This window comes from Mytilus californianus, unplaced genomic scaffold (genome assembly GCF_021869535.1).
Source record: "Mytilus californianus isolate M0D057914Y unplaced genomic scaffold, xbMytCali1.0.p SCAF_11, whole genome shotgun sequence".
Lineage (NCBI taxonomy): Eukaryota > Metazoa > Mollusca > Bivalvia > Mytilida > Mytilidae > Mytilus > Mytilus californianus.
Window position 1 is genome coordinate 55,205,416 of NW_026262593.1, and position 14,415 is coordinate 55,219,830.

The following is a 14,415-nucleotide window of genomic DNA, read 5'->3' on the forward strand; positions in this document are numbered from 1 at the left end:
AGCACTGTTTATCAAATTGTCCAAGACATTGCTGGTAAGAACATTTGATATAATATTTATTAAAATTTCGCAAAAATTGTACATGTGAGAGCACTTACAAATGAAATTTTCCATATAATTCATATTTCAAAGGGGCAAAACTATTTTAAAAATTGTTGACCAGTACTTATTTTGAACTATGAGACATTTCTAATATAAACCTATGATTTAAATATTATAAAATTCTGGCAAGAAATAAAATTGAGAATGGAGACAAAGAGACAACAACCCGACCAAAGATCAGAAAACAACGTTTATCTAAAAATGTGAGTATAACCTTAATAGGAGTTAAAAAGATTCTTTTTAATAAATAACTGATAACATACCTGCCAACTTTTTAAAATCTCCATGGGGAATTTAAGCGCAAGATATACTAGAGGAAATCATACTCCTCTTTTATTGTCATAAGTGTTTTAAATCTACTACTTTATTGTTTGAATGAGTATGTATGTGCTAAAATACCCTTTCAACTCATTTGAATGCCTGTTTTGAGGTGTTCAGTTTATAAAATAAAAAATTTCAAAAATCAGGTCAACACCTCTCATCTCATGGGGGATTTTCCCCATAAATCAGGATAGTTGGCAGGTCTGTGATAAACAATCATTCAGTAAACATTTGAATGTGTTCCCTACAAGCTAAATATTGTTTCTCCATGTCAAAATTTGATTTATTGAAAAAAAGAAGAAAAACATTTTCTCAGATATAGGTATAACAAAAAAAGAACATTCTACAATTTTATTCTTCTTTTAGTATTAAAAGCACTGTGGGTAGTTTTATTTCAATTGCACCAAAATGATCGAATCCTCTTTCAATAAATGATTTCAAGACACTCTGATACCATTATCTACCAGTAGTAGTTTTTTGAATGTGAAAATCTTGAAGATAGAATATCAGATTCACAGAAAAAAGACATAAACTGCATTTAAATATTTTTGGTATATATGGTTTATGAATATTCAAGAGACAGAAGTATATACTTTGTACAATATAGCTTAATACCCAGTGTAAAGAATACAAATGCCCATCGACTTAGTTACATTCATTACCCACAATGCTTTCAATTTTTTAAATGATGGATACACAATATGCAAGTTTACTAAACATCAATTAGTAATGAGTAAATATGTTCAGTATTATTCTTTCTTCCAGAATTCACATCTTTTCTCTTAAAACTCTCTGTTGCCTAAATTGATCAACATCTGGTCTCATACAACCCACTTCTGCCGATATATCTAACCCACTTAATAACATCATGGTCACTATAGTTCAGTTTAGGTTCGAACACTTTTAGATAGCGAACTTTGAAGCCTGAAGGAGCAAATGGTACCTGCAATTAAAAAAGATTATTTTACAGAATTCAGAAATTCAAAATCTTATGTATTCTGAAAAATGTATTCAAATGCTTGCACAAAAACCTTGAATTTGATTTAAAATGTCCTACACAATGGATATCAAACCACTGGTGTTAAGTTATTTTGGAGTAAGTCAAATGAAATTACCCATGATCCTTTTCATTTTGAAGTCATGAATTGCATCCAAACTAGCTGACAAGTTCTAAATTGTTCAAAATTGAAAATAGTTATGCAAGAACTCTAAACAGTCAACTGAGGAATATGACAACTAGAACTGTGATAAAAACTCATTAAAGGACTCCCCTGCCCTACTATACTATTTGTATATTGAATTTCTGTAAATTCAGAAATTATTGCGTGCATTTATAATTGCTATTTTTGAAGAATGGGTAAAAATGTGAGATTTATTGTTGCATTTCTAGGAAAATCTGCATACAGATCTATGTATCAGATATCAGAATGCTAGTTCTTGTTATTGCAATACTTATCCAGTTGCATTATTCGCATTACTAATAAACAGCTGTGCCATGAGCGCATGATATGCCCATCGTCTTGTGTGTGAATTTTTATGCAATAAGCATAAATAGTTTCTGACATACGGTGTGACATGCGAAAACCCCCCTTTTTTTTTTACAAAAAACTCAATATCTCTAAAATAAAATTTTGAATCAAAACTAAAAAGTATACAGATCTTTCCATTAATATAACTAAGAAGTGTGTAAAATTTTAAGCAATAATCATAAATCGTTTTTGAGATACGGCGCGACATGTGAAAACCCCCCCTTTTAAAAAAAAAAAAAATCAATATCTCAAAAATAAAATTTTGAATCAAAACCAAAAAGTATACAGATCTTCAGATTAATATAACTAAGAAGTGTGTAAAATTTAAGCAATAATCATAAATAGTTTTTGAGATACGGCGCGACATGTGAAAAACCCCTCCCCCTTTTTTTTACAAAATACTCAATAACTCAAAAATTAAATTTTGAATCATCACCAAAAAGTATACAGATCTTAAGGTTAATATAACTAAGAAGTGTGTAAAGTTTTAAGCAAAAATCATAAACTGTTTTTGAGATACGACGCGACATGTGAAAAAAAACACACACCTGCTTTAGTTACTAAGTCCTGTAACTCAAAAAGTTTTAATCTTATTATCACCAAAAAGTATACAGATCGTTTGACCATCATAAGAAACAACTATGTTAAGTTTCATGAAATTTGGATAAGTCATTCTCAAGTTACGGTGCGACATGTTTACGCCGGACAGACAGCCGTACAGACAGACGGACGGACACCGGACATTTGTATACCATTTTTGAAATTTATAAAAACCTCGCAATAATTTCTGAATTTATAATAAAGTAATTTGGATTATCTCCCTTTCTTCAGGTTGGACCCAGATTACATTATGTTACTTTATACACATCCTGAAATAGTGTTCTACAACAGCGTAAAGTTTCATGAACATCCATTCAGTTTTTCAGAAGAAGTTGTGCTTAGAAGGCACATGAACAATCAGATTGACAGACAGGGTGATTCCTATATATCCCCCAAACTTTGTTCGGTACTGTCGATTTATTATTATTCGTTGGATACCAATTTTTGTGGATTTCATGGGTACAGGTGAACCACAAATATAAATGTTCAACGCATTACAAATTTTCCATAAGGTTGTTTGCCAAAAGTACGAAATTAAATGTCTATGAAAATACAAGTTTTCATCAATCCACTAAAATTGGTATCCACCAAAATAAATGAATCCACAGTAAAACAAATACAATTTTTACCTCAAAGTTCATAGAGATTGGGGGCCTGGTCCACTTTTTCTTTTCACTGGTATTTAATAGTTCAATCTCTGCACTCAGCTGGCATTCTTTCATACCTCCCATTCTCTTTATTCTACAGAAAGAGCAAACATTTTATAAATAGCATGCCACTGTGAAAAAAATGGAGAGAGTTAAGATCTCAAAACATGAGTGTAAAACTTCACATGTTTATGCATTTACCTGTTATTTCTTGAAGAGTGTATGTGTACCTCTATAAGTATAAAATTAGAAGATGTGTTATTTAATACAGCTAAGACATGAAAAATAAATTTAATAGTAGCTCTTAAAGGGGCATTGGCTGTCAAATTTATGTTCACAGATTTAACTCAAATTCTCATATTTGATTTATAACATACTTAAATGTATATCAAAATTATTAATAAGTCTAAAATGGTTTATGGTGCATGGACTTGACAATATGTATCAGCATTTCGTGTGTATTTAAGTCTAGATGCCTTCTACTTTACCTTCGACGTCACCTCTCAAGACAGCCGAGAGTTATATAACCCAATATAAACATAAATATCGATATAAATACATAGCCAACACTTGCAGTTGGATTTTTCTAGGTCTGTATTGAATTCATATTAAAGGTTTAAAAAATATTTTAATCCTCGTTTTTATCTAGTTAAGAATGAATTATTTTGGATCGAACCAGTCAATAAATGGTTAACCCTTGTTTCACTTTCAATGTTGACATTCCTTTAAATAGCTGAAAATGCTTAGTTTATGTGTAACCCTTCTATATAAAGGGTTAAATTGTAGGTCACATGAATACGGATTCAATGAGGTTGGATTTTTCACTTGCAAGTGAATAATTCATTAAGTGATTTTCTTTGCTTAAATTGACAAAATTGAGCCAAACTGGCTTCTAAAACAGAATTTTTATTCCACTATTTCACTTTCCATAATAATTTTTAAAAATTTTATATCTCGTAGCTAATGCTAATTCAATTTCTTAATATTTAACAAAAAAAATTACAAAACATAGATGTACTTACTTCCACACAATTGCATTTTCACTAGCTTTGTATTTGGCTTTTCCTTTCATACAAATCACCTGTACACCGCTAGTGTTCAATGGGGTTGGAATGCGTACCTGAAATTGTGATTTACATGAGAGTTGATATTCTATGCTGAAGAAAAAAATAAATAACAAAGTACAATTTAGGTAGTTTTCACTATAGAAAAATGATATCAGGTTTATATTCTTGTGGAGGGTTGTGTTAAAAAGTTTGTAATGTTCAACATTGTTTGAACATTATTATCATTATGAGTCTTTGACAATTGCCAAAGGAAGATGTTAGACTATAAGGAGTCTTTAATTTTGTGGTGACTTGTCATTTTTTTTAAATTTTGATTAAACAAGAATGTGTCCATAGTACATGGATGCCCCACTCACACTATCATTTTCTATGTTCAGTGGACCGTGAAATAGGGGTCAAAACTCTAATTTGGCATTTAAATTAGAAAGATTATATCATAGGAAACATGTGTTCTTAGTTTCAAGTTGATTGAACTTCAACTTCATCAAAAACTACCTTGACCAAAATCTTTAACCTGAAGCAGGACAGACAGACGAATGGACAGACATACGAACAGACACACAGACCGAAAAACATAATGCCATTAGGTGGGGCATAAAAATTATTTCTCAGAGAGAATATAGAGATTATTAAAGGGTAAAAAAAAGCCAAGACTACATCTTTTTTTTTTTATTTGTTATTTTCGTCATCTTAGCTCAAATCCTTCCTATTCCAAATGTTACTACCATTATCATATATTCTGCTGAAAAAGGAAACACAGGGATATTGGGTATATGTTAATTATGATTCAGCTATATCAAAAATATATAAAGCTTAACAAGGCTCAACATTTTTAAGTTCACACATTTCAGTTTGTTTTTATATACAAAATGGCTACTGCAGTCTCAAGTTACTGATTCTAAGTATACTTTTTGAAAGTTTATCAGAATATATACTTATATATCTGAAACAAAAAAAAAAGTCCAAGTTTTGCTGAATATGAGGTCATGCTTTCAACATACTTACTTCTACTTTCTGTGCTAGTAGTGATGGTTTGAAATTAGACTTAACAACAACTTTGACCTCCATCTTGGATCGTCCAACTTCTCTTACCAATGGAATTACTCGGAATGGTAGACTGATGTCCTTTGTTGTACGATATCTTTAAAAATAAGAAGATCAAGTTCATGTTTTTGCATGCTGGAAGTTAAATATGTTATATGACAGAATCAACTTCAGAATTTCAAAGATGGTAAATTCACAGTGTATTATTTTTCTGTTTCAAGGAATGCAAAAATATCAGTACTTCTGATTTTGATCTGATAACAAAAAATGACTTTCAATTTTAGGTAGAAAAAAGGAATTATGATGAAAAAATTACAGAAAAAAATATAATTAGCAGTAAAATGTATTGAGCACATAACAATTCATTGAAAATAATAAAACAGAATTTCAGTTTTTTGACATGTGAAAAAGACGGAGAGAGAACACATGTGATTATAATTTATAAAGAAAAAAACAATGTATCAATTTATGACACACAAAATCTTTTTCACACCTAAAAAGTCACAATGAACCCTTCAACACATAAAAAAATTCTCAACTCACTGCAAGTTAAAGACAGTCCCAAGCCAGGATCCTGTGATTCAGTGGTTGTCGTTTGTTGCTGTATATGATGTTTGTTTTTCATGGTTTTAAGTGTGGATTGGGCCATTTGCATTTGTTATTTTGGGGCCTTTTCTGGCTGACTGTGCAGTATGGGTTTGCCCATTGTAGAAGGCGGTATAGTGACATTTAGTTGGTAAGTCTATGTCATTTGGTCTCTAGTGGAGAGTTGTCATCTTGGCAATCATAGTACATATTCTTATTTTTATAATATATACATAACACAGAATTAGCAAAATTCTTTGATAGGGCTGATCATTTTATGTAAACTCTTGTAAAATAAATAGCCTTATAAGGACATTTCAAGCTGGCATAACAATTGGGGCTATGAAGTGACATTAAATTTTGATATATTAGTAGAAGAATGTCTGCCAACTTTTCTGCAATAGGAATTAATTTTTTTTTCTAATGATTGTTGCGCAAGAAAAACAAATGTCCCCACTTAAAGATAAACATAATGCTCCTCCTGTTGTACAGGGCTTCATGCAAAGGACATCTAAAGGTTATCAAGTTTACTCACCTCATGAGTTCAAATTCTCCATCTGGTGGAATGAAGCTAATGCTGTGTTCTGTCTCAAATTTACTAAGTTTGACACACTGGTGGAACTGACAGTCGTCAATAGCTATAGAACTCTTACCACTTGGGTTAGAGCTAAATCAAGAAACAAATAATAAATTAGCTGTCGCATGGAAAACTTCATCGTTGTACACAAAAACGGAAAAAAAAATGACATTTTATAAATAAATAAAAAGTAGGTTATGCCAATTGCAATACACATAATTAACAGTGTGTGGTGATGATTCATATCCTGACAGGTTTAGGTCCTTCATGAACCTTCTTCATGAAAATATCTCTACTTAATTCGTCGAATATCTTTTTTTTTTACAATGGTTTATATCAGTTTTACCCAATCACAATATGCTTTTGAAAATATTACACTAAATGAATTAAACTCTGAAATGGCAAATGAAGGGAACAGTACCAAATTAAGAAAGTTTGGGTAATACAAAAGGAAACCTAGAATCTTTGATCACGTTGATATAACTAATTTGTGTAAGCTGAAAAGACTGCATATAGTAATCATGGTAATTAGAAATTCAGTATACAGAATTGTATATTCTAAATATGTATAGCTACCCAGTTGATTACAATATATATGCATTATGCACTTAAGATATTTGTTGAAAAAGTAACATTAAGAAAGACACATAAATATTTAAGAGTAGTGGATTGAACTTGGGCTCTGTCAGTAGGTAGGATATAGACTTTTATCTTTTTTATTTTGCCAAAGTAAGAAAAAAGTGACACAAAAAACTGTATTTTCTAATAAAAATAACATTAAGAAAGGCATGGTGACCTACAGTTGTTAATTTTTGGGTCATTTGGTCTCTTGTGGAGAGATGTCTCATTGGAAATTATACCACATTTTCTTATTTTTATAATTATACATAAATATTTTGGAGTAGTGCCCACTGTGGATTGAACTTGGACTCTGTTAGGAGGTAGGCATAGACTTTTATTTTTTATTTTGCCTAAGTTAGAGAAAAGTTCAGGCTAACTGAGTGAATCAACAGGGAAAAGATGTGTATCAATTTTACAAAGTTTAAAAAAAAACACAATATTTTTGGTTAATAAATTGCAGATTTTTTTCTTAGTCAACTTTTCACTTACTTTGTTGTTCTGCCAGTATCATCTATACTCTTTCCTTTACTCTCCACCAGAACTTTGTCATTGATACCAAACTTACACTCGGGCATACCACTCAAGTAGCTCTTCATAACAATCTTACCAGCCACATGGGCACTCAATACCTGACCTGAAATAAAGAAAAAAACATTAAAATGACCAAACATATTTAAGCTTGATTCCTGACCTTGAATAAAAAAATATATGTCATGATGGCATACCCAACATCTGATTCTCTGACAGGAATAATATGTCACAATAACATAACATACTTTGGCTGGAACCCCAGCATATTCTTTATGTGCCTGTCCCAAGTCAGGAGCCTGTAATTCAGTGGTTGTCTTTTGTTGCTGTATATCATGTTTTTTCGTTTATAATAAAGTACAGAAATCAGGCCGTTGGTTTGAATTGTTTCATGTTGGTCATTTCATGGCCTTTGATAGATTGGTATGCGGTATGGGTTTTGCTCATTGTCGAAGGCCATATGATGACCCATAGGTGCTAACTTCTACATCATTTTGTCTGTTGGTAGCTATAGAAGGTTGTCTCATTGGTAATCATACCACATTTTCTTATTTTTAAAATAAGTCTTAAATAAACAAAGGGATTATTGTAAATGTATGAAGCTATTTACATGGTTGGTAAAATTACATTGTTGACATTAGGGTAATTGAAAGGGAAACAAGAGCATATTTTTTCGATTTGAGGGAAGAGAGGCTAGCAAGGACACTGGTCAAGTACATACCTTGTGGTGACATCAGCAGATTGACAGACTCCAGGACATCTAGAAACAATTCATTCCTACGATATTTGATTCCCTCACGTCTCCAGCCAATCTGTCCAGTAACTTGTGACGTAATCTGACTGGTTTCTTCCTTAGACTGAGATTTTACACCCTGTTGAGTGATAAATGTCTTGAGTATTCCTACATCTGTGTTTTGTGGATATCCAAAGTCAAGGATCTCTGAAAAATAAATATACAATATACTTATTCAATGCAATTCAATATCTTACTGGAAACATATTTTATTTGAAAGAGTACAATAGAGGCATGGTCCAAAAACAGGTATATTTAACAATTGCATCCAAGGTTGGCAAAAAAGCGGTCAATACTAGTATTGACCATGCCGGCGGTAAATACCGGTAAATACCGGGAAATACTGGCAAATACTGGTCAATACTGGCAAATACTGGTCAATTGAAATTTTGATAGGACTTTACTATAAAACTAGTCCCTATCTCAGGTCAATTACTTGGTAAATGGATAGATATAGTCACAAGGCAGAAAGTCACTTATTTACTACATTGTAATAGGACAAAAAGTCACAATTAATTAGTTCATGAACATGGTTTAATGAAGATTTATCAAATATTAATTTAATCATACAACAGATATAGTCATCAACACCATGAAGTCAGTCACTTAAGAGAGACTATATAACATCTGGTTTTCTTAACAGTTATTTTCAAAGATGCAATTAAACAATTTTAAAAAATTGTTTCATATATATATATGTTATATATTTATTAAACAAAAACATTTCCTGCATTTAGAACAAATTTATCATGCTGTTGAATAGCCAGGAATTAATTCATTGTTTAAAACAATCTTTAGAAATCACTTTTATGACTTTTTTCCTGTTATGTCAACATTTATTAGGGGACAGTTGTTATAGTAATTAAACTTTTGACACCTGTTAGCCATATAATAGGTAATGCTCTGATAATCTATATTGCTAGTCACTTGTAATTCTATTTACCTGTAAAATTCAAACCTTTTCAAGAAAAAAATATCTTGATTTATACATGTTAAAATAACTGATATAGCTGCTCAATTTTATATGTATACCAAAAGTATGCAATATAATTACCCCTAAGAACTAAATTAGTCATTTTTAATGTTTTAATAATTAATAACATACCAATATCATTCATTTTTATAAACTGAATCATGCCAAAGGAATAAAGTTTTCCCTCATCAACCATTTTTTACTAGAATTGATAGATAAGCCAGTCAAAAGAAGCATGAAAATTTCAATTGACCAGTATTTGCCAGTATTGACCACTTGGGGAGTATTGTCCGGGGCGGTAAATACCGGTAAATACCACTGGTAAATACCGTGGGTGGTAAATACCGCCCAACCTTGATTGCATCTAATACAAGTAAATTACTTAAAGTTTTATAAGTTTACAAATGGTATAAAATAATAGATGATTTCTTATTATGGCTTATATATTTACAGTACTTTAATAATATATCTATTCACTATTTTTTATTAATATAAATTGGATCACATAGGTTAATGTATAAGTAATAAAATTGAGAATGGACACGTGGAAGGTATCAAAGAGACAACAACCTGAACAAAGAGCAGAAAACAGCTGCAAGCTGCCAATGGGTCTTCAACACAGCAAGAAAAAGTGTATATAAATAACTGGTATTAGGTATTATGTTAAAATGCTTAAATCAAGAACTTCTTTTATATACATAATTTCTTTTTTTAAATTTGGGTTTATAATTTTGATAAAAAAAAATTCATTCAAATTATATGTATCTAATTTTTTAATGTTGTACTTAGATCTAATTTTGGGGACATTTGATAAAAAAATGTATCTCATTTCCATCATACTCTTTGTAAAGTTTACAAAATCTCTCATTACAGGGGGGCCTCGGTGGCTGAGTGGTCTTAGTAGTTACTACTGTAATCACTAGCCAGTCAACACTGAGGTTGTGAGTTCGAACCTCGCTCGTGCAGGTGCACTCGCCTTCAATCTTAATTGACTAAGATTGTCAGTTTTCCTATCTAAGGTCTGTGGTTTTCTCCAGGCAGTCCGGCTTCCTCCACCAATAAAACTGGCCACCACGAAATAGCCCAAAAGCGGTGTTAAAAGTGGCTTTAAACACCAAAAATCAAATCAAATCTCATTACAGGGTGTAATTGGTTTAAATTCTTTAAGGATGTACTTAGATGAAATTAAAAAAATCTAGAATTTTAATATAAATTGATATGATTAGTCAGAAGAGCATTAGTTAAGGAACAAACTTAGCTAAAAATATTGATAGGTTATGGAGTTGCTTTTTGAGATATTTAATTTTTTTCAAATGACGGGAAAAAGACTGACTCGGACATTAACCTTATATTTGCATTGGTATTATTTGGGTCTCAAATAGAGAGAAAAGAAATCTACAATCTGCTTAAATTTTGGTAAATGACCTTTTATGAGCTATTGAAGTCTTATAGGAAAAGAATAAATTGTTATCACAGAGATATGTCACGCCTTTTTGTAATTTTGATAATGCAAATGTTGAAATTAAAATAGCAATACTTTAACATGTAATTTATGCAAATATTCAAAGTCCATGAACCATCCATGAACCATGACTGAAGGTACATGGCTAAACAATCTCCATGGAATGAGATGTGCCAATGCTAATACAACTGCATACCAAATACCATTGACTTATTATAAGTCGTTCCCTTTAAACAAACCTAAACACAAACATTAACTTGTAAACTATGTAAAATTTTCAAAGGCAATGAACCATGATCAGCGGTGGGGCGATATAATCTCCATGGAAACGATACTTGCAAATGCCAATACATTTGCAAACCAAATATCATTGACTTAACATTAGCAGTTCATCTTAAACTAATCTAATCACAAACTAATACATGTAAACTAAGCAAAAGTTTCAAAGTCAATAGACCATGACTGAGGGGATGGGGCCAAATATTCTCCATGGAAATGAGATGTGCTAATGCTTATACAACTGAACACCAATTAACATTGGCCTACCACTAATGGTTCCCCTTGAACTGACCTAATCACAAACTAATACATGTTAACTTAGCAAAATTTTCAAAGTCTATAGACCATGACTAAGAGGGCGGAGCCAATTGATCTCCATGGATATGAGATATGCCAATGCTAATACAACTGCATACCAAATATCATTGACCTACCACTAGTGGTTCCCCATAAATTGACCTAATCACAAACTAATACATGTAAACTATTAAAAGTTTCAAAGTCAATAGACCTTGACTGAGGGGGCGGGCCAAATAATCTCCATGGTAATGAGATGTGCCAATGCTAATACAACTGCATACCAAATATCATTGACCTACCACTAGTGGTTCACCATGAACTAGACCTAATCACAAACTAATACAATGTTGACGCCGCCGCCGGAAACAGCATACCTATGTCTCGCTTTTTGACTCCGTCAAGGCGAGACAAAAATGGGTGTTATGGGGTAAAATATTTTACCCTGTATTGTAGGGGGAAAAAACAAGGAGTCCGGATATCTATCATAAATCCCTAAACCTGACCTAAGTACATCCTTAAATGAGGTTACTGGGTGTGATTGAGAAATCCTTTTATTTGTTAATTTCTGGTTAAACTCACCGTCCAAAATTTCATAAATGAGAACAAAGTTATTTTTAATATTTTCTTCTGTTATTTTGCCAAAATATGACTGCATGACTTCCACCATTTTCAGAAGAAACTCAAAAACCATAGAAGCATTGACATTTTGTTTGGTTACTGCCGCTAACCAAATATTGGACCTCTTGATGTGGAAAAAACTGGTTCTGGCAATGTTGGTAACAGGTGAACGGACTTGTTGTCTGGCATGGATGACATTGACCCTAAAAGCATCAACTGCATTACGTCTGAAATATAAGGCAGCAATATTTTAAAGTAAATGATTACAGAAAATAAAAAAACTCTATCACTTATTAATGTATTGTCCACAAAGTTTATATATATAAAAATAAATCTGTGAGTTGGAAAGTCGTGGATCTGCTACTGCGAACAAAGACAAGTACCATTTTTCGTGGATTAATGAAAGATTGTAATTTTGTGGATACTTGATTTCCTGGTTTGGCCACAAAACTACAGGGACTTAGTACTTTGTTGAACATATAAATTTGTGGTTCACTTTTCTCTACGAAATTAATGAAAATAGGTACTGCACAAAGCACTGTATGTGTCAAGTTAAAACTTTGTAATAAACTCATAAACTCAACTCATTTTGACTTGATTCAGCTTGTCAAACTCAAAGCACCAATTAACTCCTTCAAAATAACATTTATCATAATTATGAACTTTAATTTGATAAGTTTACCCAATATCATCTCTGTACACTCTGGAGATAAGGACCTCTCCTTTGTGGTTGTAAATAAACAGTCCACCAATCATTTCTCTATTTTTTGTTACCTGAAAAGAAAAGTACATCATGTAGACAGTAGAGTAAAACAATGATTTAACACATGTATGTTATGGTTAAGTGTATATCTTGTCCAGTAAAAAACAAACTTTTACAGGTTCAAACATATATAACCCATAAAAGATAAACAGATTACTTCCAATAATATGACAACCAATTAAGAAGAGTGAGGGAAAAAGTGTTATGATCAGGCAAATTCAAGAGCTGGCAAGGCCTGAAACCCCAAGTATACTTAATTCTTTGAGTAAATGTGTACCATATGAGGAAACATGCAGTTCCAAGAGATAAGTTGTGTCAAATAAGACGATAGGATCTGACTGGTAGATTAAGAGATACCTCATAAATTGAATCAAATTCATTACTCATTTGTTGATGCCTGTTTTAGTTCTTACAATTCTGAGCTTTCAATTTGTAGTTTTGAGCTTGCAGGAAAACCATTTGTCTCATTGCAAAGGAGCTACAGCAAGATTAATTATGTTCTTTAATCATGTTAATAGCAACACAAAGATCTAGAAAGATTTATATGTACATATGGCATGTATGGCCTTTCGTAGTAATTAGCAGCTTAAGTCAAAACACAATCATTCACAGTTGTTCATCTATGCACTCATAGGGTTTAATTTTCATTATTTACATTTTTATTCTGGACCAAATACATAAAAAGCTTCATGGTTCAGATTCTTGACCAAATAACATCGTTTAATCAAATTGGGATAAAGAACCTGGTGTGAACAGTCAACAGGGCCAACATATCAAGGGAAAGGGAGCATTTGGTCAAAAGACTTGGAGAGCAATTAGGAACCGTCAACCGTGCGAAATAACCCATACCATAAATTATATTAATTTCAAAACAGAGCTATTGAATAGAACCAGTATAAAAAGACACAGATGTAAGATTTGCAGTTTTAATTTTGACATATATCAGTGATCCAGCAGACCAAAACTGTGTAAATTTGTTTGATTGTGAGTTATATCAAAATATGAATAAATAAACCCCAGAAAAATGACGCGATGATACGCCCACTTGATGCTTTGTACTGCTTCTAGATATCCCATCACAGATATTTCAATCAAAGAAGTGAATGTAATGAGAGAGATAAGTAATTGTTCATTAACTGTATGGGAAAACATATATGAATCTTATTTACCGGCACAAATTATAAATAATCATTTCTAATGAGCAAGAAAGGAAATCGAAGTGTGGAAAGATCACTTCCGGTTTCAGAAAAGTCAATAATATTAGGACCAAATCAGGAGTAACTTTAATTTCCGTATTTGCAGTATGAAATTTTATCGTCCATATTTTTTAAATATATGATATCTCATTATCATTGTCTATAAAAAAAATTCATACAATGCAAAAAGATTCAGATGTGACATTATACTATATAAATAAAATTTAGTATGAGGGTAGCTTTTTAAAACATAATAAATATAAAAAATGCTATCCTCGGCTAAGCCTAGGACTATTATACTATTAGTATAATAGTCCCAGGCTGAGCATATTAGAGGGTAGGAATGCCCTTTACCGTCAAGCGTCAAATTGGTTAAAACTTAACCGTGATTCGTCAAAATATCCTTATCG

General features: G+C 31.9%; 1 protein-coding gene across 1 annotated transcript; it reads right to left on the bottom strand.

Annotated features, from left to right (window-relative positions):
* Positions 1–760: 760 nt before the first annotated feature.
* Positions 761–14,060, bottom strand: LOC127720345 (AP-2 complex subunit mu). The gene is made up of 10 exons (XM_052226927.1): positions 13,979–14,060; positions 12,729–12,820; positions 12,008–12,273; positions 8,343–8,561; positions 7,583–7,727; positions 6,431–6,562; positions 5,272–5,407; positions 4,222–4,319; positions 3,182–3,293; positions 761–1,366 (listed from the first exon to the last, which is right to left on the bottom strand). Exons 2-10 carry the CDS (start codon positions 12,800–12,802, stop codon positions 1,232–1,234), a joined length of 1,317 nt encoding a protein of 438 aa, XP_052082887.1. The 5' UTR covers positions 12,803–12,820; positions 13,979–14,060; the 3' UTR covers positions 761–1,231.
* Positions 14,061–14,415: the final 355 nt, after the last annotated feature.